The following is a 24775-nucleotide window of genomic DNA, read 5'->3' as shown; positions in this document are numbered from 1 at the left end:
TGTCTTTTTTGTACAGATGCATTGTGTTGTGCACCTGTCTCTTATCATTTCCAATAATTTACAAAAAAAAAGTCAGTACAGCTGTGAAATTGATATATGTACATTGCAAGACATAAAAGAACAGTAAAAGGAAATGCGACATGAGAATAAACCATCAGCATGCCTCTCTGTAATATGTAGTTCCAGCTCCGTAGCTCTAGGGCTCCCATGCAAAGTATTTCGTTTTGGACAATAGCCTCAGGTGGGTTTTATCCTCTACTTGTAAGTGTGTATTCAGCTTAGTTTTGGTGGTCTGATTAGTGATAAAAACATGTCAGACTTTCATAATATCACTTTTATACATTTTTTCATTTTCTTATGTGAAGCTTTTAATGTTACAGCCATCTGACAGACCTCGCTTGTTGTAGCTCTAGCATGCTAAATTTCCTTTCAATCCAGGACTTCCATTTTGGTGCCATTTGCTTGTTAAAACAGATTGAGCAACTTGCCTTTACTTTTTGCAGCGCTGTCTGAGCATTTTACAGTGCGCCTATTTCTCAGTGATACCAGTGATTTACACAAATGCTTGTACAGCCATAAAAATGACAGACGTGCCTTAGAAGAGGCATAACAACAGTAAAGAAAAAAAGCTTTTGAAAAAACAACAGAGGCTGTCATTCTCCGTCAATTGCCTTTCTATTACACCTTTGCCTTAAAGTTGTTAAAGTTTTATTTAGAGATAAATATTTTGGCTCATAGCAGACAAAGACAAACCCCCTTCCTCCCTGCTTAAGAGAATTTTTCACTAAATTTAATATCCTTGTAAATGTGGGTCTTGTCACGTTGTCAAAAAGTCTTCAAGGCATTGTTCCCACTGTTTGTGCAGCTTCAACATGTGCATTTTATGCACATGTAGAGAAGTGGGAACAAAAAAGAAGCAAGAGTATGGCGCCTTGTCTATTGTGAGTGTACCTTTAAGGAGGGCCTTAAACAAATCTGCAGCAAAATTCAGACATGTTGCTGCAGATTGTACCTTTTCTTTGAAAAAGGTGAAATACATAGTGAAGATCCACAACAGAAATTAATGTACTTCAGATTTCACAATCTGCACGGTTGGTGTGTAGAAAAAACATGTGGATAAGATATGTTCAGATTACATCCACAAGGCTGGCACTGTAATTTGCTGTTAATTGTCCATTACACTTTTACGTTTTCTCTGTTCTGGATCGAAGACTGTATAATATCAATAAGGCTTAAAAGAGGCATAAAAAGTGCACTGAGCACTTAAAAGCACATCACAAGAAAAGCCTAAACTTTCTGGTCTGTAGGTCGGATGTTTATCGAGATGTAACCTCACACAGATCAGTTTGGGGACATTATTGATGCCCTTGTTTATTGCACCCAAGCTCATTCTGCATCTGAAAAAAAAAGAAGTGATATCGGACCAGGTCATATAGGCAATGTTACATTCTGATGATCCAGAATTTTATAATCTGGCACCTGTCAGGTCTGATTGATTCCAGAATTGTACTGTGAATAAGCCCTCAACGATCGAGGCTAGAACATGTTCTGTTTGGTAATAAGAGTAAAATATGATGATCTAACCTACAAAATCTTAACCCTGACTTCAGATAAATTCCCACAGTTAGGATTGCTACAGTTTGTTTTACTTAAAGGGGTTGTTCAGATATTTAAAAAGGTGGTCTGGAACTAACATTTATTTTAATCCTAAATGCCTATATATTTAATGTAATAACCTATTCTAATTTCTAATATACTTTAATTCAAAAATTGCATATAGTTCCCCGCACTACTTTACCTAACTGCTTTAATAATTTTATTTACTACTTCCTCTTTGATGATGCTTTGTTCGAGAAGCTCAGTGCATGCTGGGATAGTCAAATGAGTCGTCGTCAGTGGATAGAGGCTGTGGTCACTCCCGCAGATTCTGCCCCCTCCCTGAGATGAAGCATCATTAATGACTCCCGTTTCAGGGGCTGGACTGGTCTCGTCTCTGCTCTACTGAGAACGCATCGGTTGACACTTTCAACGTATGTTCAGTGGATCCTTGTCACTGTGCAATATCTCCGTGCACAGTGACAGTGCGCTTGCTCGCCGTATTTAATCACAAGTAGCGTCCCAGCAACAGAGTGCACTGTCAATTTTCATTGTAAGACAAATGGTCAGTGAATCACGAGGTGGTAGCGTTTCGATGGGAATACAGCTTTCGTAACTGAATCTTCAGATCTTCATCCTTATTTGCGTATTGATTCAAAAGCTGATTTCTCAGCAGCAGAGTAATGGACTGGCCATGTGAAGGTATTGCTGGTTTTGGGGATGAAATCCAGATTTGTTTTAAATAGAAAAGAAACTTGGTATCGGCAAAATTACACTGACCTAGACAGTCATGCTACCAGATCATTTTTACTATACAGTAAGTGGCATAAATGCAAAAAACAATAGCAGTGTTATATTTTTTCACTATTTCATTTCCCAGTTTTCATTATGTAACTAAATGAATGTTGTCATTCTACACTACTTCTTATCCTGCAAAAGAGAAACCCATATGCGTCTGTGTCGATGGAAAAATGTAATAATTATAGCTTTTGGAAGTGGGTGTGTGAGGGGGGAATGGAAAAAAAAAATTGCTGGTACTTAAAGGGCTAAAGTTGTCCTCAGCCATGGCACTGAAAAGTAACATTTATAATGTTAAGTAACCCTACTTGTGGCCCTCCATTTACTTCCCGCTGCCTCCTCCGCTGAGACCGTCACTCTACATCCAAGATGGCGGCTGTAGTGAGATAGGAGCACAACGGTAAATCTGAAACACTCCTTCCTTGTCTTCCCTGTACTTTGGAGACATGGTTCACCCTTACCACTGCTCCCTATAGCACCATCGTGGATATCATGGATTCAAGAGGACAGGAACGCTGGTTTCAGGGGAGGAGACTGTGGGAAGCAAAAGGAGAGGACCAGGTAAGGTGACTATAAATGACAAATGTATGTCACTTTCATGGTGGTTGTTCGCTTTATCGGAGGTGTGGGAAGAGTCTAAGAAGATCCACTACCTGTCTAACAGACCCACGTGTGCCATATTGAATGGGCACCCCAACACTTTGTTCTTGCACCTTAGATCTGCTGCCCAGTAATTTACAGTACTGTGTGTGGCAGGACACTTGATTTTTCTTGTAGCCTAGTTATTTGTGTCTCACTTATATATGGCTCCCATTGGTAAGAGGTAATTGACCGTTTAGTGGTGCCCTGTCGCTCTCGTTCCTCTGCACCTGCTTTGTTATTTATTCCTGATTTTCATGTTAAGCTGCCACACTTTGCTTGATGGAGCGTTAAACATATTATCTATCAAGGGCAAGCTGAAGCAGACAAATATAAGTGAAGGGGGCTGGAGGGGATGAGAGAAGAGATAACAGCAAATAGGGAGAGGGCTGCAAAGAATGAAAAGGGAGATAAGGCAGTTAGTATGTTAACCCTTTACCCCTCTACATGAAATGCTAGCTGTTCTAACTAAGGAGAACTTACACTAACACAATCCTACCTGCAGTCATTTCTGTTTTACCATGGCACATACAGTGCCATTTAAAAGTTTGGGCACCCCTGGTCAAAATTACTGTTATTGTCAACAGTTAAGCAAGTTGAAGATTACGGTAAATGATCTCTAAAAGTTAAACATAACACAATTACATTTTAGGCAAAAAAATATATATATATTGTCATTTTGTACATTTTAAAAATTGAAAGAAAAGGAAAATGGATCAATGTAAAAGTTTGGCCACCCTACATGGTTAGTACCTGGTTAAACTTAAAGTGGTTAGTACCTGGGTAAAGCTAGTACATGGTTAAAAGAAAAAAACAAACATATGGACTCAAAATATGTGGGAACAATTAGGGTATGTGCACACATAGAATGGTCCACTGCAGATTTTTCCACAGTGGATTTGATAAATCCACATGACAAAAACACTGTGTTTTTCCTGCGGATTTACCGCGGTTTTTGTGCGGATTCCACTGCGGTTTTACACCTGCTGTTTTCTATTATGGAGCAGATGTAAAACCGCTGCGGATTCCGCACAATGAATTGACATGCTGCGGAATGTAAACCGCTGCGTTTCACTGTGGATTGCGTTTCCCATAGGTTTACATTGTACTGTAAACGCATGGGAAACTGCTGCGGACCTGCAGCTGCGGAAACGCTGCAGATCTGCAGCAAAATCCGCAGTGTGTGAACATAGCCTTAGATTACCGTAAATAAAAAATTTGCTGTGATCTCATAAAATAGTGAGGCTATGCAGTCACTAGGTAAGTATTCAGATAGTTCGTATAAGCAGCAACAATGGCTACATCAATAGATTAACTGTAGATTAAAAAGTGATGTGTAGCATAGAATAACATGAACCTACGAGTATGTATTTGCCAAGGCAGTGCCACGATCATCTGGTGCTAGATTAGGGAAAGATGATGGTAATATCTAAATACCTGGTGGATGATGCCTGGCTGTGCGGTACACTTCCCGACGCGCGTTTCGGATTATAGTCCTTCGTCAGGACTGTGACCCTTTGTCTAATATTTAAATTTGTTTGGCGATTTCAAAACATGCAGAAGAGAAAATCAGGTAGGGGTCAAACGCTTTTTTACAGAACTGTGTGTTCTAGATTAGGAATCGCATTTAAAAAATGCATTATATACACATTAAAGCTTAGTATGTGACCTGTGAAGATACTGCAGCATCACCTCTAAGAAGCTATGATGTCCTCAGTATTTGGGCTCGGAGAGTTCTTTAACTGCAGTAATTATGGTATCTCCTTTGTCAGACACTTAATGAACATATTGCTCTTTATCAGGCTTCTCACCTTGTCTTCCTGCGGCGAGAAATTCTATTTCTCCACAAATCCCTGTGCACTGGAACTGATTTTCTGAACAAATAGGATTGCGGTAGCAGGGAGAGCTAGCTTTATTCTGATAGATGGTGTCTGCTCTCCGCGCTCTGTTATTCAGTTAAAGAGTCATCAACATCTAGCATGATGCTCCTGGACTGATGGCCAGAGTGTGCAGACGATGGGTTATGGCCATGAACCTGGCAGATAAATCACCACTGTCGACTTCACTTAAATAAGTCCATCCTTCCAAACACAAAGTGGCACTACTATATTTTTTCATTAATTTATTTATTTATCCATTTCTTCCTTGTTCTCCATTGCTCCTCCATGGAAATGTCAGTATGCCCCGAATCCCAACCCATTTAGGTCTATTTTGGGTCAGCACTGCCACTTCCTATTGTATGGAGCTGTGACATATCTTTTATTAAATGGTAGGAGTGTCAATAGGTCTATTACAGCCCTAACACATGTGCTTCATTTTCTGTGCTTCATTTGCTGGTGATGCTGTATGTATTTATATATAACAAAAAGCAGCACAAAAAATATATTTGTGGGGTGAAAAAGCTTCCCAGGTACCTACCAAACCTAGTAAATATGTCCCAAAAAACAGGAAGCGGCACACCCTTATTGGATCCAATGACGTGCGATTTAAGTACCCATATGGCGACGTTGGACCGAAACATCACCATATGGGCAATTAAATCGGACGTGATGTGTGCACGCAAAGCAGTAAGTATTCCATGCTCTCTAGTGAGCACAGTGTCAGCCGGAGACTTCCTGCTGCTGCCATCGGTCACGTGTGCTGATACTTAAGAAAAATGAATATTCACGAATATTCATTTCTCTTAGGGTACCATCATACTATACGATTTACCAACGATCACGACCAGCGATACGACCTGGCCGTGATCGTTGGTAAGTCGTTGTGTGGTTGCTGGAGAGCTGTCACACAGACAGCTCTCCAGCGACCAACGATGCCGAGGTCCCCGGGTAACCAGGGTAAACATCGGGTTACTAAGCGCAGGGCCGCGCTTAGTAACCCGATGTTTACCCTGGTTACCAGCGTAAAAAAACAAACACTACATACTTACATTCCGGTGTCTGTCCCTTGCCGTCTGCTTCCCGCACTGACTGACTGCCGGCCGTAAAGTGAAAGCACAGCACAGCGCGCTGTGCTCTGCTTTCACTTTACGGCCGGCGCTCAGTCAGTGCGGGAAGCAGACGGCAAGGGACAGACACCGGAATGTAAGTATGTACTGTTTGTTTGTTTTTTACATTTACGATGGTAACCAGGATAAACATCAGGTTACTAAGCGCGGCCCTGCGCTTAGTAACCCGATGTTTACCCTGGTTACAAGCGAACGCATCGCTGGATCGGTGTCACACACCGAGCCAGCGATGACAGTGGGAGATCCAGCGACGAAAGAATGTTCCAAACGATCTGCTACGACGTACGATTCTCAGCAGGGTCCCTGATCGCTGCTGCGTGTCAGACACAGCGATATCGTATGGATATCGCTGGAACGTCACGAATTGTACCGTCGTAGCGATCAAAATGGCACTGTGTGACGGTACCCTTAAGTATCGGCACATGTGACCGCCAGCAGCAGCAGGAAGTTTCCGGCTGACACTGTGCTCGCTAGAGAGCAATGAATACTCACTGCTTTGCGCACACACAGTCCTGGCGTGCAGAGCATTGAGGATTCCAGCAGCTGTGCCCTGCTTGTGAGCAGCACATGATGTCCATGTCATGCACTGATTGCAGGCATAAAGCAGTTGCTGCCATCTGATCAGGACGCTGTGAGGGAGCATCGGGAAGGTATTTATAATGGTTTGTTTTTTTAATGTTTTCTGATGGGGTCGTGCATACCATGATGGGGGTGGGGGCCAATCATAAGGATGGCTATTCATAAGGATGGGGTCATGTGTTAGGGTTGGTGGATTGCTCTAAATAAAATAAATAATAAAGCACAATCACAAATGGGAAACTGCAGCTAGTGAATAATGACGGATCACACTGCGAGCGATCACTCATACACACAAGCGAAACAGAGGCTCTGCAACAGAGTAGCGTCACTTGCATACAGAATTGAAAGAGATGCTCTGCAACTGAGCTGTGCCACTCGCACACAGAAGCGAAAGAGATGCTCTGCAACTGGGCTGTCACCCACACACAGAAATTAAAGAGATGCTTTACACCTGAGCTGTGTCACTCGCTCACAGAAACAAAAGAGATGCTCTGCACCTGAGCTGTGTCACTCGCACACAGAAACGAAAGAGATGCTCTGCACGTGAGCTATGTCACTCGCACAAAGAAACGGAACAGATGCTCTGAACTTAAAACCCTGACTAGGGTTGAGCTTGCTCTGGAACTCTACTGTGCTAACTGCTAATTGCCCCCACTGATGCTAGCTGTCTGCATACGTGTACAGTCCCAAGGCTAGACACACAACACATGCAGACAGAGTGGTAGAGTATCCACTGGCACCAATCACACATAAATGATACTAGCGCACCGGCGTGTGCCTCTGAGAACCTTTTATACCCTATCAAAAAGTTGACATCCAGAGCCTCTTTGGACGAATGATCCCAGGTAATCCAAGGTTTCTTAAAACATCTATTTATTTCTTCATATTAAAGGGAACCTGTCACCCCCAAAATCGATGGTGAGGTAAGCTCACCGTCATCAGGGGCTTATCTACAACATTCTGTAATGCTGTAGATAAGCCGCCGATGTTACCTGAAAGAGGAGAAAAAGACGTTAGATTATACTCACCCAGGGGCGGTCCTGCTCCGATGGGTGTCTCAGGTCCGCTCCGGCGCCTCCCATCTTCATTCCATGACGTCCTCTTCTGGTCTTCACGCCGTGGCTCCGGTGCAGGCGTACTTTGTCTGCCCTGTTGAGGGCAGAGCAAAATACTGCAGTGCGCAGGCGCCGTGCCTCTCTGACCTTTCCAGCACCTGCGCACTGCAGTACTTTCCTCTGCCCTCAACAGGGCAGTCAAAGTACACCTGCGCCAGAGCCGTGGCGTGAAGACCAGAAGAGGACGTCATGGAATGAAGATGGGAGGTGCCGGAACGGACCTGAAACACCCATTTGACCAGACCGCAGCGGGACTGCCCCTGGGTGAGTATAATCAAACGTCTTTGTCTCCTCTTTCAGGTAACATCGGCGGCTTATCTACAGCATTACAGAATGCTGTAGATAAGCCCCTGATGACGGTTAGCTTACCTCACCATCGATTTTGGGGGTGACAGGTTCCCTTTAAAATAGGTAACAAAAAGGTCAGGCAGTTTGGATACACTCATGATTTTAAAAAATGCATAGAAACCAACATGTTTTGACCCAGGCAGGTCTGAATCATGGAGGCAACTATTTGATGCCTATCAACCTTCACCCAGTGGATCCGTGCAGCCTGGAGGGCATATTAACCAGAGGAGGAGGTGAGCTGACAATCTCATTTTATATATATAACCTTTTATAACCTAGACTCATGTCCAGTCAGACAGGACCTTACCCGTGGCTGCCACATTACCAGAGCAGATTACGTCCGTCCACCAATGAGAAGATGCCACCTCATGGACATGCTCAGTAAGTTGATTTCTGGACTTAGTCTCCAGAGTGGCAGGTTGCTCCTGTATAACACTGGTTACAAATCCTTGGCTGGAGAGACTGCGGTAACCAACCATATAACACGAGCCTGAGCTAGACGCTGGAACCAACGTCTATGCTGAGTAGCCCCTGCCATGGCCGAGCCGAATAGGCGACTGCCAAGGTAGACAAGGCTTGGGATCTACCCCATGCAGCGGGAGAATCCTGGCACCTAACACCATGCATAACAGGAGTGGTGTTTGGGGCCAGTCATACCAGAATAAGGATGGGGCCAATCAAACCAGGGTAAGGATGGGACCATGCATACCAAGACTGCGATGGGCGCCAATCATACCAGGTTAAGGATGGGGCCCTGCATACCATGATAGCGATGGGGCCATGCATACTAGGAAGAGATGGGGGACCCTGCATACCAGGATAGGGATGAGGGGGACCATTTCTACCAGGATAGGGGGGCATGCATACCTGGATGGGGATGAGGGAGTCACGCATACCAGGGTAGAGATGAGGGGGACCATGCATACCAGGATGGGGATGAGGGAGCCATGTGTATCAGGATGGGGATGAGGGGACCATATATACCAGGATAGGGGATGTTCAGTACAGAACTGACTACGTTTTTTGCTTCAGTTTTTTTCCCTAATATCCTCCTCTAAAACCTAGCTGTGTCTTATGGTCCGGTGCGTCTTATAGTCCAAAAAATACAGTATATGCGAAGGTTGCTATGTGTCCCCCAGGATGAGCAAAAAACCTATTCAGGCCATGGGAGTGCATTGCAGTCAAAGGCATAGCTGTGATTGCAATGCAGAATAGAAGTAAGTGTTGATCTTGGGCAAGCTATTTCTCCATGCAGAAAACCTGCTCTGGACTTTTATTTTTGAAACGAACTACAAGATGGTAGTGGGGCAGTCCATTTCCTCCCCAGCCCAGGGTTTTCCATGTGGCCGATGGCTACAGGATCTTTTGTAAAAAAAAAAACCCTGCAGCATAGGGTTGGGTGTGTCAGTGTGGAGTTTGCAGCAAGGAGAGCAGACGGCTCTGCAAAAGCTCAGCCTGTGTGAGCGAACACGGAGCCAAGCAGAGCGTACTCCTGGCACCCCGCAGTGTGTGATGGTGGTGCAGTCGCCCTCGGCAACCGGACACACTTATGGACTGTCGTGTTTCCCAGCTGCGATCCGATGGTTGCCATGTGCTGTGCACTGTGTGAGTTTGGACATTAAACACATTTTGCTTTGAACTTTGCTGGGTCACTACACAGCGTGGATACCGCTGCACTACAATATATACACTTTAGACCTTGTAGAGATCATTTCATCTTCAACCTGCTTGCTTATCTGTTCACAAAAACAGTAATTTTGACCACGTGTCCCGAGATATATATGGGCACCCCTGCAGTGGCGTAGGAATGGGGGGACCGGGAGGGGGGCGGGCCGCCCCGGGCGGCACAATGTGGGGGGCGGGCATCTAGCCGTTCAATTTGTGCTGGCACAAGCATCTTCTCAGTCAGTGCAGGGCCAGGCAGTGCAGGCACATAGGGGTTAAGAATGCAGCCAGCGTGACATTGTTTGTGGGCGGAGAGAGCAGGTTCTCCTGCTCTGCTCTCCCGCCCGCCCCTCGCTGGCTGCTGAACTTATCAGATTCAGGCATATTCCGGAGGAGCTCCTTGCCGCCCTGAGTGAGTGCGATGTATCGCTGTATTCTGACAGTCTGGGTGACCTGGGGCGGCCACAGCTGATATACTGTATATTATATACTTCAGCAGCCGCCCAGGCCCCCAGCACCTGTCCTGTATATGTATACACTGTATCTATACAGCCTGTATGACAGTATATATAATATATATACAGGACAGGTGCTGGGGGCCTGGGCTGGGCGGCTGTTGAAATATATACACTGCACAGTACCATCACTCCCCTGTATATATACACTGCACAGTACCACTGCCCTGTATATGTACACTGCGCAGTACCACTGCCCTGTATATATACACTGCACAGTACCACTGCTCCGTATATATACACTGCACAGTACCACTGCCCTGTATATATACCTTGCACAGAAACCCTCCTGTATATATACACTGCACAGTACTGCTCCTCCTGCCCTGTATATATACACTGCACAGTACCATCACTCCCCTGTATATATACACTGCACAGTACCACTGCCCTGTATATATACACTGCACAGTACTGCTCCTCCTGCCCTGTATATATACACTGCACAGTACCACTCCTCCTGTATATATACAGTACACTGCACCTGCACAGTACCACTGCCTTGTATACACTGCACAGTACTGCTCCTTCTGCCCTGTATATATACACTGCACAGCACCATCACTCCCCTGTATATATACACTGCACAGTACTGCTCCTCCTGCCCTGTATATATACACTGCACAGTACCATCACTCCCCTGTATATATATACACTGCACAGTAATGCTCCTCCTGCCCTGTATATATACACTGCACAGTACCATCACTCCCCTGTATATATACACTGCACAGTACCACTGCCCTGTATATATACACTGCACAGTACTGCTCCTCCTGCCCTGTATATATACACTGCACAGTACCACTCCTCCTGTATATGTACACTGCACAGTACCGCTGCCCTGTATATATACACTGCACAGTACCACTGCCCTGTATATATACACTGCACAGTACCACTGCCCTGTATATATACACTGCACAGTACTGCTCCTCCTGCCCTGTATATATACACTGCACAGTACCATCACTCCCCTGTATATATACACTGCACAGTACCGCTCCTCCTGCCCTGTATATATACACTGCACAGTACCACTCCTCCTGTATATATACACTGCACAGTACCACTGCCCTGTATATATACACTGCACAGTACCACTGCCCTGTATATATACACTGCACAGTACTGCTCCTCCTGCCCTGTATATATACACTGCACAGTACCATCACTCCCCTGTATATATACACTGCACAGTACTGCTCCTCCTGCCCTGTATATATACACTGCACAGTACCATCACTCCCCTGTATATATACACTGCACAGTACCGCTCCTCCTGCCCTGTATATATACACTGCACAGTACCACTCCTCCTGTATATATACACTGCACAGTACCACTGCCCTGTATATATACACTGCACAGTACCTCTCCTCCTATCCTGTATATATACACTGCACAGTACCATCACTCCCCTGTATATATACACTGCACAGTACCTCTCCTCCTATCCTGTATATATACACTGTAGAATTTGCAATAATAATAATAATAATTTTTATTTATATAGCGCCAACATATTCCGCAGCGCTTTACAAATTATAGAGGGGACTTGTACAGACAATAGACATTACAGCATAACAGAAATACAGTTCAAAACAGATACCAGGAGGAGTGAGGGCCCTGCTCGCAAGCTTACAGACTATGAGGAAAAGGGGAGACACGAGAGGTGGATGGTAACAATTGCTTTAGTTATTCGGTGCGCCCCTTTCTATCTTTACTCTTGTGTTAGTTATTCGGACCGGCCATAGTGTAAGGCTCAGGTGTTCATGTAAAGCTGCATGAACCAGTTAACTGCCTAAGTATGTAGCAGTACAGACACAGAGGGCTAATACTGCATAAAGTGTATGAGAACATAATGCGAGGAACCTGATTGTTTTTTTTTTTTTTTTTTTTTAAATAGGCCACACAGGGATCGTTAGGTTAATGCATTGAGGCGGTAGGCCAGTCTGAACAAATGAGTTTTTAGGGTACGCTTAAAACTGTGGGGATTGGGGATTAATCGTATTAACCTAGGTAGTGCATTCCAAAGAATCGGCGCAGCACGTGTAAAGTCTTGGAGACGGGAGTGGGAGGTTCTGATTATTGAAGATATTGCAATAGCTGTCACTCATGTTAGAAGTGAAATCTGGCATTGTACTATACCTGGATTTCTCTGCTGTATCTGGGCATCATGAATCGTGGTATGTGTTAAATGGGGGACCCACTGAGACTCTTTTGCTCGGGGCCCTCAAAAACCTGGAGCCGGCCCTGGGGGTGGGTCACCGGGCCGCAGCCGGCGCTGCAGCTGTTTAACGCTATTGACTTGCGGGCCCGCGCCCGCACGTCAATAGTTAACAGCCGCCAGCCAATCTGAGGCTGGCAGCTGACGTCAGTCCCAGTGTGCATGTCGCCGGCGTCTGACATCATTGTCATTCACCGGCGAGTGCACGCTTCAGCTGCGTGGAGAGAGCAGGAGCGCTTCAGGTAAGCAGAACTTGTTTTTTTTTTGCAGTCCCGATCATGTGATGGTAACATTCACCGGCGAAGCAATTTAGCTTGTCCATCTGAGGTCTTATTCCTGCTGGGGAGGGGGTGGGGGGACTCGGGAACAGCCCCGGGCGGCAAAAGCTCTAGCTACGCCTCTGCACCCCTGGTCAAAATTACAAGGCCTAAAGTTAAAGATGACACATTTCCTTTGTATTTTAGAAAAAAAATATTTTCATCTTTTATATTTTAAAAATTTCAAAAAGGAAAATGGGATGATGCAAAAGATTGGGCACCCTCCATTGTTAGTTCCTACTATCACCCCCTCTTGAAAGTATCACATCTTGTAAGCGCTTTTTGTAGCCAGCCAAGAGATTTTCAATTCTTGTTTGAGGGATTTGCAGCCATTCATCCTTGGCAAATTCTTCTAATTCTGTAAGATTCCCAGGTCACCTTGTATGCACTTCTATTTTGAGGTCTAATCCCTTATTGATGGGGCCAAATTTTTAAAATCTGACCACTGTCACTTTTTGTGGTAATAACTCTGGAACGCTTCAACAGATCCCAATGATTTTGAGACTGTTTTTTCGTGACACATTATACTTTATGATAATGGTAAATTTAGGTTGATATGTTTTTTGTTTATTTATAAAAAAAATATCAAAAATGTGACAAAACTGTAACAAATTAGCAATTTTCAAACTTTGAATGATTATCCCTTTTAATCCAGATAGGCATACCAAACAAAAACATTAATAAATAACATTTCCCACATGCCTGCTTTAAATCGGCACCATTTGTAAAAGGTTATTTTATTGTCTTAGCCTTTTAGGAGGTTTAAAATGTATCAACAATTTTTCCTTTTTCCAAGGAAATTTACAAAATATTTATTTTAGGGACCTATCCAGGTTTGAAGTGTCTTTGGGGGTCCCATATATTGGAAACTCCCCCCAAAGTGATACCATTTTAAAAACAGCACCCCTCGACATATTGAAAACTGCTGTCAGGTAGTTTATTAACCCTTCAGGTGCTTTCCAGGAATGAATGCGAAGTGACATGACAGGAATAAAAAAGTGTATTTTTACCATCTAAATGTCGCTAACTTCTGAACAGGCCATTGTAGCCGGGAGACTCTAAGGCCGCTATTTGGTCGTGAATTGCCATGTCAAACATCAGAGCCACGCAATCATGATCTCGGGGTGTTGATGGTGATAAAGAGGAAGCCCCCACACTCTGTTAACCATTTATAATGATGTAGTCACTATTGACAACAGCATCTAAGGGGTTAAACAGATATGGACGGTGCCAACACTGATCGTGGCTGATGCAGCAAGTTGTCAGCTATAGTGTACAGCCGGCAGCTGCTGGATTGTTACCTGTATGGGGATGTTATTCTCTTATATCTCAGGTCAGATTTTAAGGTGTTAAACACAGATTTTCAATGATGTTCATATCAAGGATTGTGAGGGCCATTGTAAAATCTTTAGGTTGTGCCTTTTGATTTTGACATAGTTTATTCTGGATTTCTACCTGTGTTTAGGATCACTATACATCTGTGGAAGCCATCCTTTCTTTAAAGTTCAGCTTTTTTTACCGATGGTGTTATGTTTGCATCAAGAATTTGTTGAAATTTAATTGAATCCATTCGTCACTACCCGTGAAATGTTCCACGTGCCATTGGCTGCAACACAATCCCAAAGCACGATTGATCCAAGTCTTTGCTTATTGATTGGTGAGATGTTCTTTTCCTGAAATTCTGTGCCCTTTTTTCTCCACACATACCTTTCATCATTTGTGGCTAAGAAGTTCTATTTTAACCTCTTCAGTCCTCAAGACTTGTTCCCAAAATGCATCAGGTTATTTTAGATGTTCTTTTGCATACTTATGATGCAGAGTTTTATGTTGAGGATGCAGAAGAGGTTTTCTTTTCATGACTCTTCTATGAAGTCCAGCATTGTGTAGGTGTCTCTGAATAGTAGAACAATGTAGCACAACTCCAGAGTCTGCTAAATCTTTCTGAACATCTTTTGCAGTCACGTTCTGATTTGCCTCTCTAGAAATCCTACTAGCAGCTCTCACTCAAATTTTGCTTGGTCTTCCAGACCTTATCTTGACCTGCTCTGTTCCTGTTAGCTGCCATTTCTTAATTACATTTCAAACTGAGGAAAGGGCAACTTGAAAACACTTTGCTATCACCTTAAAGCCTTCTCCTGCTTTGTGTGCCTCTACCATTTTCATTTTCAGAGTGCTAGGCAGCTGCTTAGAAAAACACATCGCTTCTGTTTTTTGGCACAAGGTTAGGCCAGCCTCACACGTCAGTGTCTCCGGTACGTGAGGTGACAGCTTCCTCATGTACCGGAGACACTGACACACGTTGACACATGAAAATCAATGCATCTGTTCAGATGTCATTGATTTTTTGTGGACCGTGTCTCCGTGTGCCAAACACGGAGACATGTCAGTGTTCGAGCCCATTGACTTTAATGGGTCCGTGTAAAACACGTACCGCACACGGACATTGTCCATGTGCAGTCCGAGTGCCGTGCAGGAGACAGCGCTACATTAAGCGCTGTCCCCCCCCCACTGGTGCTGAAGCCGCGATTCATATATTCCCTTCAGCAGCATTTGCTGCAGGGAAGATATAAATTATAGTGTTGAAAATAAAGATCTATCTGCCCACCTGTGCGCCCCACCACCCCCCCACCCCCTGTGTGCCCCCCCCCACCGCCTGTGAGCACCCCCGCTGTTCTGAAAATACTCACCCGGCTCGCTCCCTCGCCGGCGCTGCTTCCTCTCCTGGCCGCATCGTCTCCTGTATGCGGTCACGTGGGGCCGCCGATTACAGTAATGAATATGCGACTCCACCTCCCATAGGGGCGGAGCCGCATATTCATGATTGTAATCGGCAGCCCCACGTGACCGCATACAGGAGAAGCTGCGGCCAGAACAGGAAGCAGCGACAGCCAACACTATTATTAATTTCTTCCCTTCAGCAAACGCTGCTGCAGGGAAGATATGAATCGCGGCTTCAGCACCAGATGCTGGTACGTGTGGTATCCAGCACCGTGCGTGTGGTACCCAGTAGGCACACGGGCGGCACACGTGTGCCGCACGTGTGCCACACTGATGTACCACAGAAACGTAGGGGCACACGGACACGGATAATTCCGGTACCGATTTTTTCCGGTACCGGAATTATCTGGACGTGTGAGACTGCCCTTAGAGGAGGCTGGGTTTTTAAAAAGCTGGAATGTTTGCATCGCCAGACTTTTCCTACCGATGATATTGAACAAGCCATATATATATATATTGCCTAAAGATTAGGACTTTTAGAGATCATTTAATCTTCAATTGCTTAACTGTTCTCAACAACAGTAATTTTGACTAGGGGTGAACAAACTTACATGCCTGTGTGTGCGTGCATGCGTATATATATATATATATATATATATATATATATATATATATATAGGTGTGTTGTTTTTTTTTTAGGTGGCTGCTTTAGGTCACCTAGTGGATGGGAGATAAATCTGTAGAAACGCTTTAGCACATGTAATAAAAGGGGTTAATCGGCCATGATAGTTTGATTGTTAGCAGCTAAAGGCCGGCTTCACACTCGCGAGTTTTACGGACGTAAGAGAGGTGCAGAAAATACGGATTGCACACGGTACAATGCATCTCTATGGCCAAGCTTCTATCTGCCGTATTTTACGGTTCCGTATTATACGGTCTTCTACGGCCGTAGAAAATCGCAGCATGCTGCGTTTGTCACCGTATTGCGCAAAAAATTCGCCAATGAAAGTCTATGGGGGCGAGAAATATACGGATTACACACGGATCAACAGTGTGACTTGCGTAAAATACGCCAGACATCTCCAGACATCGCCAGGTGCAAGGAATTGAGCCAAGCCCTCAATCATGAAACTCAGACATGCTAATTAGCTCAAAAAGCCACACAGACATCCCGGAAGTCTGGTGCTCGCCTCCACAGAGTTCCAAGCAGTATGGCAAACATCATCAATGTTGATATGCTCCTCATCCTGGTCCAAGAAAGGCCTGAAATATGGGACCAGAGGGATCCCAACTACTCAACCGGGCCAGGAAAGAGGCAGCTTGGAGGGCCATCTGTGGGCTACTATTCCCTGATTATGCCCAACGGCCACGTGCGGAGCAGACAAGTCTATGTAAGTACACTCATGTATTCACAAGATTTTACTTTAAAAGATGCTTTCCCTACATGATTACTTGAGCAATCATTTTTATCTTTATATGTCATTTATGGCCTTATTTGTCATTTTCAAAAGCTGAGTAACATGCCAAAGTGTTTCTGGACATAGTTCATGTTCATCTTGCCCTGCTAATTATTTTTCTTGGCCTCATACTCCATCCAGAGGGTTGTTGTCCCTTGTCTTATTTTTAGATATTTTTGAGCATTATTCTCATTATAGCACAAGTCATTTTCCTTTCCTATCCTAGCATATCTTACCTAATGTATGTTTGCAAGAACAGGGTTCTCTCCCCTCTCTACCAGTCTGATACTGTCAAGTTCTTAACTGTGGGCGATATATAGACCTCTGCATGTAACCCCTTTATCATCTGACTCACCATGGAAATTATTGTGCTATAGCCATTTTTTGATTTAACAATACAAATATGTCTGACAACTGGACTAAGCTATGTTCAGAATGATATAGAACATTATTTGTGCCCTTGTAATTGCAGTGGATGATGTTATGACAAGATGGCGCAGCATCCGGGACCAATACCGGCGGGAAAGACAGCAGCGGGCTAGGAGTGGGTCAGCAGCCCCACTGAAGAAGAGGAAGTATATATATTACGACCGTCTTTCCTTTTTGGATGCCAGTATGGATCTTAGGCAGTAAGTACAAACCACTCTAGACATTTGTAATTAAACTAAATTTAATTTTTTTTTGTGGATTAGGGTTATGACATTGCAAGTTCCATGTAAGGATGTGTCAATATAGTGCCAACAATAATGTAAACAAGCATAAATTCCAAAAGTGTCCTGGAGGAGAGAGGACCCTGGCTGCCAAGCATCCCAAGATTCAACAAGGGATGGGTGAGAATGTAGTATGCGAGTTTAGAGATGTTCAGGCAGTGTTTTGTGGTATGGGTTGTTACTGCATGGTATCTTATTGTTTGAAGAGGTGGTTGTGCCTGGTTTTTGTGTAGCTTGAAATGGTATGCCACATTATGATGTGTCGTGATAGTGTTTGGTACATTTGTGGGGCTCTACAAGACAAATCTTGGATATTCTTGTGTGAATATGAGATAATAGGGGAGTAGAGAAGGAGATGTTGTGTTTTTTGTTTTTTTTTGTTTTATTTTAATATTGCACACCGATGTCTAATTAAACAATGTCAAAATAAAAATTTTATTTTATTGTTTTCTTTACAGAACACAGTCAAACCTCACAGAGAGGGAAACCGGATCAGAATCAGACCCTATCATTGATCCTGTAAGTGTGGAGGAAGAGGTTGCAGGACCATCTGTGGCTGCATCAGGATCCATCATTGAGGACCCATCAGCAGCATCATCACTGCAGGCAGCAGCAAGTGATGAAGATGCTGCACCACCACCCTCAGCAGCACATGTACCAAGGCCTGTGGAACATGGGCACAGCAGCAGCCCTACAGGCCCACTGGTGTCATCCCCACAGGCAGCTGGGCCTTTACGGAGATCACGGCGAAGGAGAGAACTTGAAGGCAGAAGAAGTGAAGTTGATGCTGGGGTCCTCAACTATTTGGCCAGGGCAGCCACAGATGATGGCGAGGAGGCCTTTGCCCGCAGCCTTGCCCGATACCTTAGACCCCTTCCCCGTGAGGTGAGGCTACGTGTGAGAGGGTGTATGCAAATCCTGATTGATTTAAGCACCCCTCCAAATAACCCCTATGAGGTTTTTGAATACCTGGAGCGAAGGCAGCTTGGCCAAACAAACCTCTTGCGCCTTCAATTCCCTCAACAGGAGCCAAATCAATCAGGATTTGCTGCACCTACTCCACGTATGCCTCCCCTTCAACCCCTCCCATCCCAAAATCTACAAAGGCCATTAGAGTACCAAATGGCAGGCTTCAACCCCCAATCCCAATATGGCCACTTCTCCAGACATAGTGATGTTGGCTGGTCCCAACCTGGGTTTGGACAACATGGCCATTTTGGGTTGGGGTATGATGCAAGGCAATCTGTACCTCAGCATGATGCCCAGAGCCAAATGGCTTTTGGTCAACACACATCTGGCCAATATGGACAAGGCCAGTATTCTGGGCCGCAAGCCACTGCATCCTCACAGGATGAACTGCCATCGGCCCAACAAAGGCCACCAGACCAGGACCCAGAGCTGCCAACATCTCCCCCACCAACTTACAGGGATCTGTAATTTAGTTTTGTTTTTTGTGTTTTGTTTTGGTAGCTGGCTACCATGTTAATGTTGTGTTTTCAAAACATTTCCACTTTGTTGTGGATCCTTGGTATAAAGCAACCCATAAAAAAGGCTTCTCAAAACCATATGGCAAAAATATGGGGTTAACAACCAAAAAAAAAGGGTTGCAAAGTTAATAAAAAGTTTACAAAAAAGCCAATTGATGTTTGGAGACTAATCATTTTTGCATCACACACATATTCAGAAAACAGAAACATATGGTAATTAAGGAAAAAAACACACACAGTACGTTTTCAGTGGTTGATAATAATATATTACAAAAACATATCTTTAAAATAACAAAAATCACAACTGAGAAACAGCATAATCTTGCCAGGGAGTAGAACCCTGAGGAGAAACAAAATAATTGGTCAATACATCCCTAACTTTGATACCAGAAAGGGGACGGCGCGGAGGTGGGCCATGTGGTGTTGGACTACTGACACTACGCAACATGTGTTCATCATTACCATCTGAGAAGCAATCATGTATGCGGGTATAGTTGTGCAAAATTACAGATGCTTTGATTACTTCATTGACTGTAGCCTCACTGAGCTGCATGGCAGTCTGTAGGACACGCCATTTGGCCACCAGAATACCAAAGGCGCACTCCACCAGTCTGCGCGCCCTAGAAAGGCGCAAATTAAATATCCTCCGACGGTGGTCCAGGTTGCACCGGGGATAAGGCCTCATGACGTGTCTGGTGAGTTGGAAGGCCTCATCTCCAACAAAAAAAAAAGGCAGGGCTTCTGCAGTGGAGCCTGGGAGTTGTTGTGGTGGTGGGAGGTCTAACTGGTTTTCACGTAGCCGCCGACCCATTATAGACGAATTGAAGACCCTAGAGTCTCCAGTTCGTCCATAGGCCCCAATGTCTACAATTATAAACCTGTAGTTACTGTCAACTACAGCTAACAGAACTACAGAGAAAAACTGCTTATAGTTGTAGAATTGGGAGCCACAGTTCGGCGGCTTACGTACCCTGATATGTTTCCCATCCACCGCTCCAATGCAGTTTGGGAAGTCACAATTGAACTTGAACCCACGGGCTATTTTGAGCCAATCAGCCTGTTTGGGCTCAGGCATCACAAGGTCCTTAAGTCTATCCCATATTTGGTGACAGGTTAACCGCACAATGCCAGAAATGGTGGAGCGGCCAATCAAAAATTCAAGGTGGAGACCCGCAAAGGACAACCCAGTGGACAGAAATCTGTAAGTGAAAACAAACACAATAAATTAGGTTTGTTTCAAGAGTGCACACAAAACATGAATAAGCACAATCATATTTGCATTTGTGGCCTACTAAATTAACACTGAAATGGGAAAAATGGCCTTAAGGGGCTGAAATATAACAGTTACGTCACGTTGTCACATCTGCTTTGGCCTTAATGTACACATATTATGGGTAAAAATTTAAAAAAGAAGAAACATTTATAAAAAAGATCAACATACAGTATGTGAGGATGGAGAATACATACCGTAACGTGAGGAGAAGACGCTCCTCAGCAGAGATGGCTTTGCGCAGCCTTGTGTCCTGAAATGTTATTCCTGGGCGTAATATCTCCAACAATCTGTCAAAGGTTTGTATAGACATGCGACAGTACAGATAAAACTTGTCTGGATGTTCCCGCAGAGCTGTATATAGCCGATGAAAATGGCCTTTAGTGAGGCGTTTAGTCAGAAGAGGATGCACCCACATTCTTCTGCTCCTCCTTCGCGGATCCACAATCACAGGGTATGGGTGCCCAAACCGACGAGACAATAGCCAGTTAAACAAAACACGCTGCGTTGGGGTGAACTGCAGGTGGTCAGACATGGTCAAAATGTTACAACAACACTCCAACAGTTGCAAAACCACAAAATGACCATATGGGAGTGAGACACCTGTTGTAGAGGCCTTAAATAGGGTTGATGAGGGTAATTTAAATCAATTTCATCCGCCAAAACCGTTATATGTCCATTTTGTCAGGTTGCGTGAAAAATACGCATTACGGTGGGCATACGGATTACATACGCAACATTACATGCGCAAAATACGCGACCACACCTTGCCTACGGAGTTCTTACAGACCACCGTATTTCTAATTTTGGAGCGTATTACGGCCGTAAAATACGGACCGTATTTTTCAACGCTGAGTGTGAGGCCGGCCAAAGAGTTGAGAGAGATGGCTGCTCACCACATCTCCACCCCTGGATGTGGTTCTCTTTGTAAATTGAGACCTGTTTGACTCACACATGGCTATATGTATGGATGTGTGCAGACCTCTTAGCCAGGCAGGCTAACCAGCACTATTGTATGGACTTTTTGCTTTATGTTGTACTTTGAGCCAGACAAGTGCTGTATTTGAGTTTCCTGTTATGTGATTTATGAGGACTGTAATAAACCAGCCAAATTTTTAATCCCTTAACCCCTGGAGCTTTTTAAAGTTTTGCGTGTTGATTTTTCACTTCCCTCCTTTCCAGAGCCATAACTTTTTTATTTTTCCGTCAATATGGCCATGTGAGGGCTTATTTTTTGCGGGACGAGTTGTACTTTTGAACGACACCATTGGTTTCACCATGTCGTGTACCAGTAAACGGGAAGAAAATTCCAAGTGCGGTGAAATTACAAAAAAAGTGCAATCCCACGCTTGGCTTTTTTGCTAGGTTCAATAAATGCTAAAACCGACCTGCCATTATGATTCTCCAGGTCTGTACGAGTTTATAAACATAAGGATGAATGACCTCGGGGAGATCAAAACATCCAACACCGCGGAGACACCATCACGTGTTTCTCAACGCAGTGATCCAGAACACTGCCCCCATCCCTTATGGGAAATATGCAAATGCATGTAGAATAGCCGCGGAGACACCATCACGTGTTTCTCAACGCAAGCAATAAATAGCCAGGTCTTTCACCGGGAAGGAACAACCACGGGAAGGACGGCATCCAAAAAGGAAAACCACCTATGCCAAAACATGGTATCCATCCACAGACAGCTGTTTCGGGGTATTTGCCCCTCATCAGTGTGGAGTAGGAAACTGGCTATTAGGAGCAGTGCCTAGTAAAAAGACTATAAACATAAGGATGAATGACCTCCGGGAGATCAAAACATCCAACATGTGTCTCCCATAAGCGATGCTTAGATCGCCTCTATGTAGTAGAATTACAGCATTGCTATGAGCGCTGACCACTGGGTGGCGCTCATAGCAATCTGCCATCAACAACCATAGAGGTCTCAAGGAGACCTCTGGTTGTCATGCCGACGCACCGATGATCCCCGATCACGTAACAGGGTCACCAGTGCCCTTGTTAAATGCTGCTGTCAGCTGGGGGTTCTGCCATCGGATGTACTATTCCGTCCAATGGCAGAAAGGGGTTAAATAGAAACGGTTCCTTTGATATTTCATATCGCTCCCATTTGGGAAAATAAGTATTCCATACACTGCTGATTTTGCAAGTTTTCCCACCTTCAAAGAAAGGAGAGGTAATTTTTACTGTAGATATACTTCAACTGTGAGAGACAGAATCTAAAAATAAAAACAGAAAACCACAGTAGATTGCATTTTATTGCATGAAATAAGTATTTGATCACCTCTGGGGATTAATCTGGATCTCACAGACCTGTTAGTTTTCCTTTAAGAAGCCCTCTTACTCGGTACTCGTTACTTGTATTAATTGCACCTGTTTGAACACGCTACCTGTGTATAACACACCTGTCCACACACCATGTCCACAATTGGCATCGTGTGCACATAGCCTTACAGTTCTCTATCAGGCTAAGTTCACACCAGCATATAAAAAATATCCACGTTTCATTCAGAAAACTCCAATGATTTTTCGCCTATTCATCATCCATATGCTGTCTGTGCAATCAGTTTATGTACAACGGCAGCTGCTAATCATTTACAAGAGCATTTCCAGCTTCCTACGGTGAAGACTTGCAATGTGTCTGCACTGTACTGTGTCTCTGTAGGGAATCTGTTTATGGCGATCCTCATCCAACACACACAGACTGGTGCATGCTGCGATTTGTTTACCGGCAGATTCTGCCCCATTCAATAACATTGATCCAGGTGCTGTCCGTTTCTCATGGAAAGCATTTGGGCCAATCATACAGTGCAGTGCTCAGCGCCTGGCACCACAGGCTATAACTGGGAGAGGATCATCACGAGGTGGGTCTATTTATGTCTCCATTTAGTTGTCCGATGTTTGAAAATCAAAAGTGAGTTCATCAGCCCCTTAGATCATCTTCTTGTTAGACTTGTCGCCTCATATAACCTTTCTGCCGGTACCGGTCTATAATGTCTGATAATGCTTTGTTTGTCTTTTAGCTTGTTCTGTTTACTGGGAAAGTGAACACCATTGCAGGAATTGTGACCATTTTCTTCATGCTGGTGTATGCCGCTGTGGGCCTTGCCTGTGTGGCACTGGAATGGGCATCAGCGCCAAATTTCAGGTACATTGGAAAATGTTTGTAATTTTTTAAAAGCATATTTCTCGATCACTATTACTAACGAGCTGTTACTAAATAATGTGTGTACAGTGGGAGGTGTGAATTCTGTGGTCTATGGTATCAGTTCAGTCAGTAGTCTGGATCAGAATGTATCTCTGTCTAAGCAGATTACAAGGAAATCTCCGTAAAAAGCACTGTGCCCCCCAAAGTGCCAACCACAATTCTCCACAACATTACAGATGAAGACCCCAATTCATCAAATAGATTTCACCAGAATTGTCTCATATATCACATCATGTTTCGTCTGTTTTGTTGGGTGCAAAAACGTTGTAATTTTGCTGCTTATACACCAATCCCAGCTAACCCTTACCTTTTCAAAAATTGGATGGAGCTTAGCCCGGAGAGGACGTAGATGAGCACAGTGGCCAAATGAACTCCAAAAAAATCACCTCAGAATTATACTACAATCTCAGACATAAGTACATTTCTTCCTGTATTGAACATTGGTGAAAAAATGCGACAAATTCAGTTTGAGGCACATGCTTTTCTATTTTTTGGGCACATCCTACACCAGTGCACTCTTTGGGGCCACAGTGTCCCTTGATCAGTTCTTCTACTTTCTCACACTGTTTTACTTCTCTTGGAGATATCTAACCACGTGATGTGAGGGACACTAATGATTATAAGAGACTCATCCTGTTATGTGTCTTCTTCTTTGCCTTGTATCACACCTGCCATTTGAAGAAAACTTTGAAAAATAGCGATACTTTGTCATAGCAAAAGTAATTATTTAGTCCTAGGTTATATATCATCATCATTTTAGACATTTCCAAAATTGTTCATCTAAGGTCACATGTTGGGCTTATATTGCATTTTCTTTTGGCACTATTACATTTATGCCAAAATTTTGGGACATCACAGCAAAATGAGGCCCTCACATGGCGAAAGTTGTAGTACATAACATATGGTAAGCATACATTGATTTAATGGGTGTTTTTATTTTATTTTGCAATACCAGGAAAGCGCTAATCAGTACACTTAGGCTACAGTACAGACCAAAACTTTGGACACACCTTCTCATTTAAAGATTTTTTTGTATTTTCATGACTATGAAAATTGTACATTCACACTGAAGGCATCAAAACTATGAATTAACACATGTGGAATTA

The 24775-nt window shown here is 44.0% G+C and overlaps 1 protein-coding gene and 1 long non-coding RNA gene across 2 annotated transcripts in view; both read left to right on the top strand.

Annotated features, from left to right (window-relative positions):
• The window catches only part of LOC138638055 (solute carrier family 12 member 9-like), a 415221-nt gene that overhangs the window by 256905 nt on the left and 133541 nt on the right, over positions 1-24775 (top strand). Inside the window, exon 9 of the mRNA XM_069727024.1 lies at positions 23485-23609. Within this exon, the coding sequence (XP_069583125.1) occupies positions 23485-23609 (125 nt within the window). The remainder of the gene's footprint in view (positions 1-23484; positions 23610-24775) is intronic.
• Positions 16853-18445, top strand: LOC138638054 (uncharacterized). The gene is made up of 3 exons (XR_011312441.1): positions 16853-16918; positions 17457-17613; positions 18153-18445. It is a non-coding gene; the product is annotated as an uncharacterized lncRNA (long non-coding RNA).

This window comes from Ranitomeya imitator, chromosome 5 (genome assembly GCF_032444005.1).
Source record: "Ranitomeya imitator isolate aRanImi1 chromosome 5, aRanImi1.pri, whole genome shotgun sequence".
Classification (NCBI taxonomy): domain Eukaryota; kingdom Metazoa; phylum Chordata; class Amphibia; order Anura; family Dendrobatidae; genus Ranitomeya; species Ranitomeya imitator.
The sequence above is the reverse complement of the archived record's forward strand: the minus strand, read 5'-3'. Positions and strand labels throughout refer to the sequence as shown.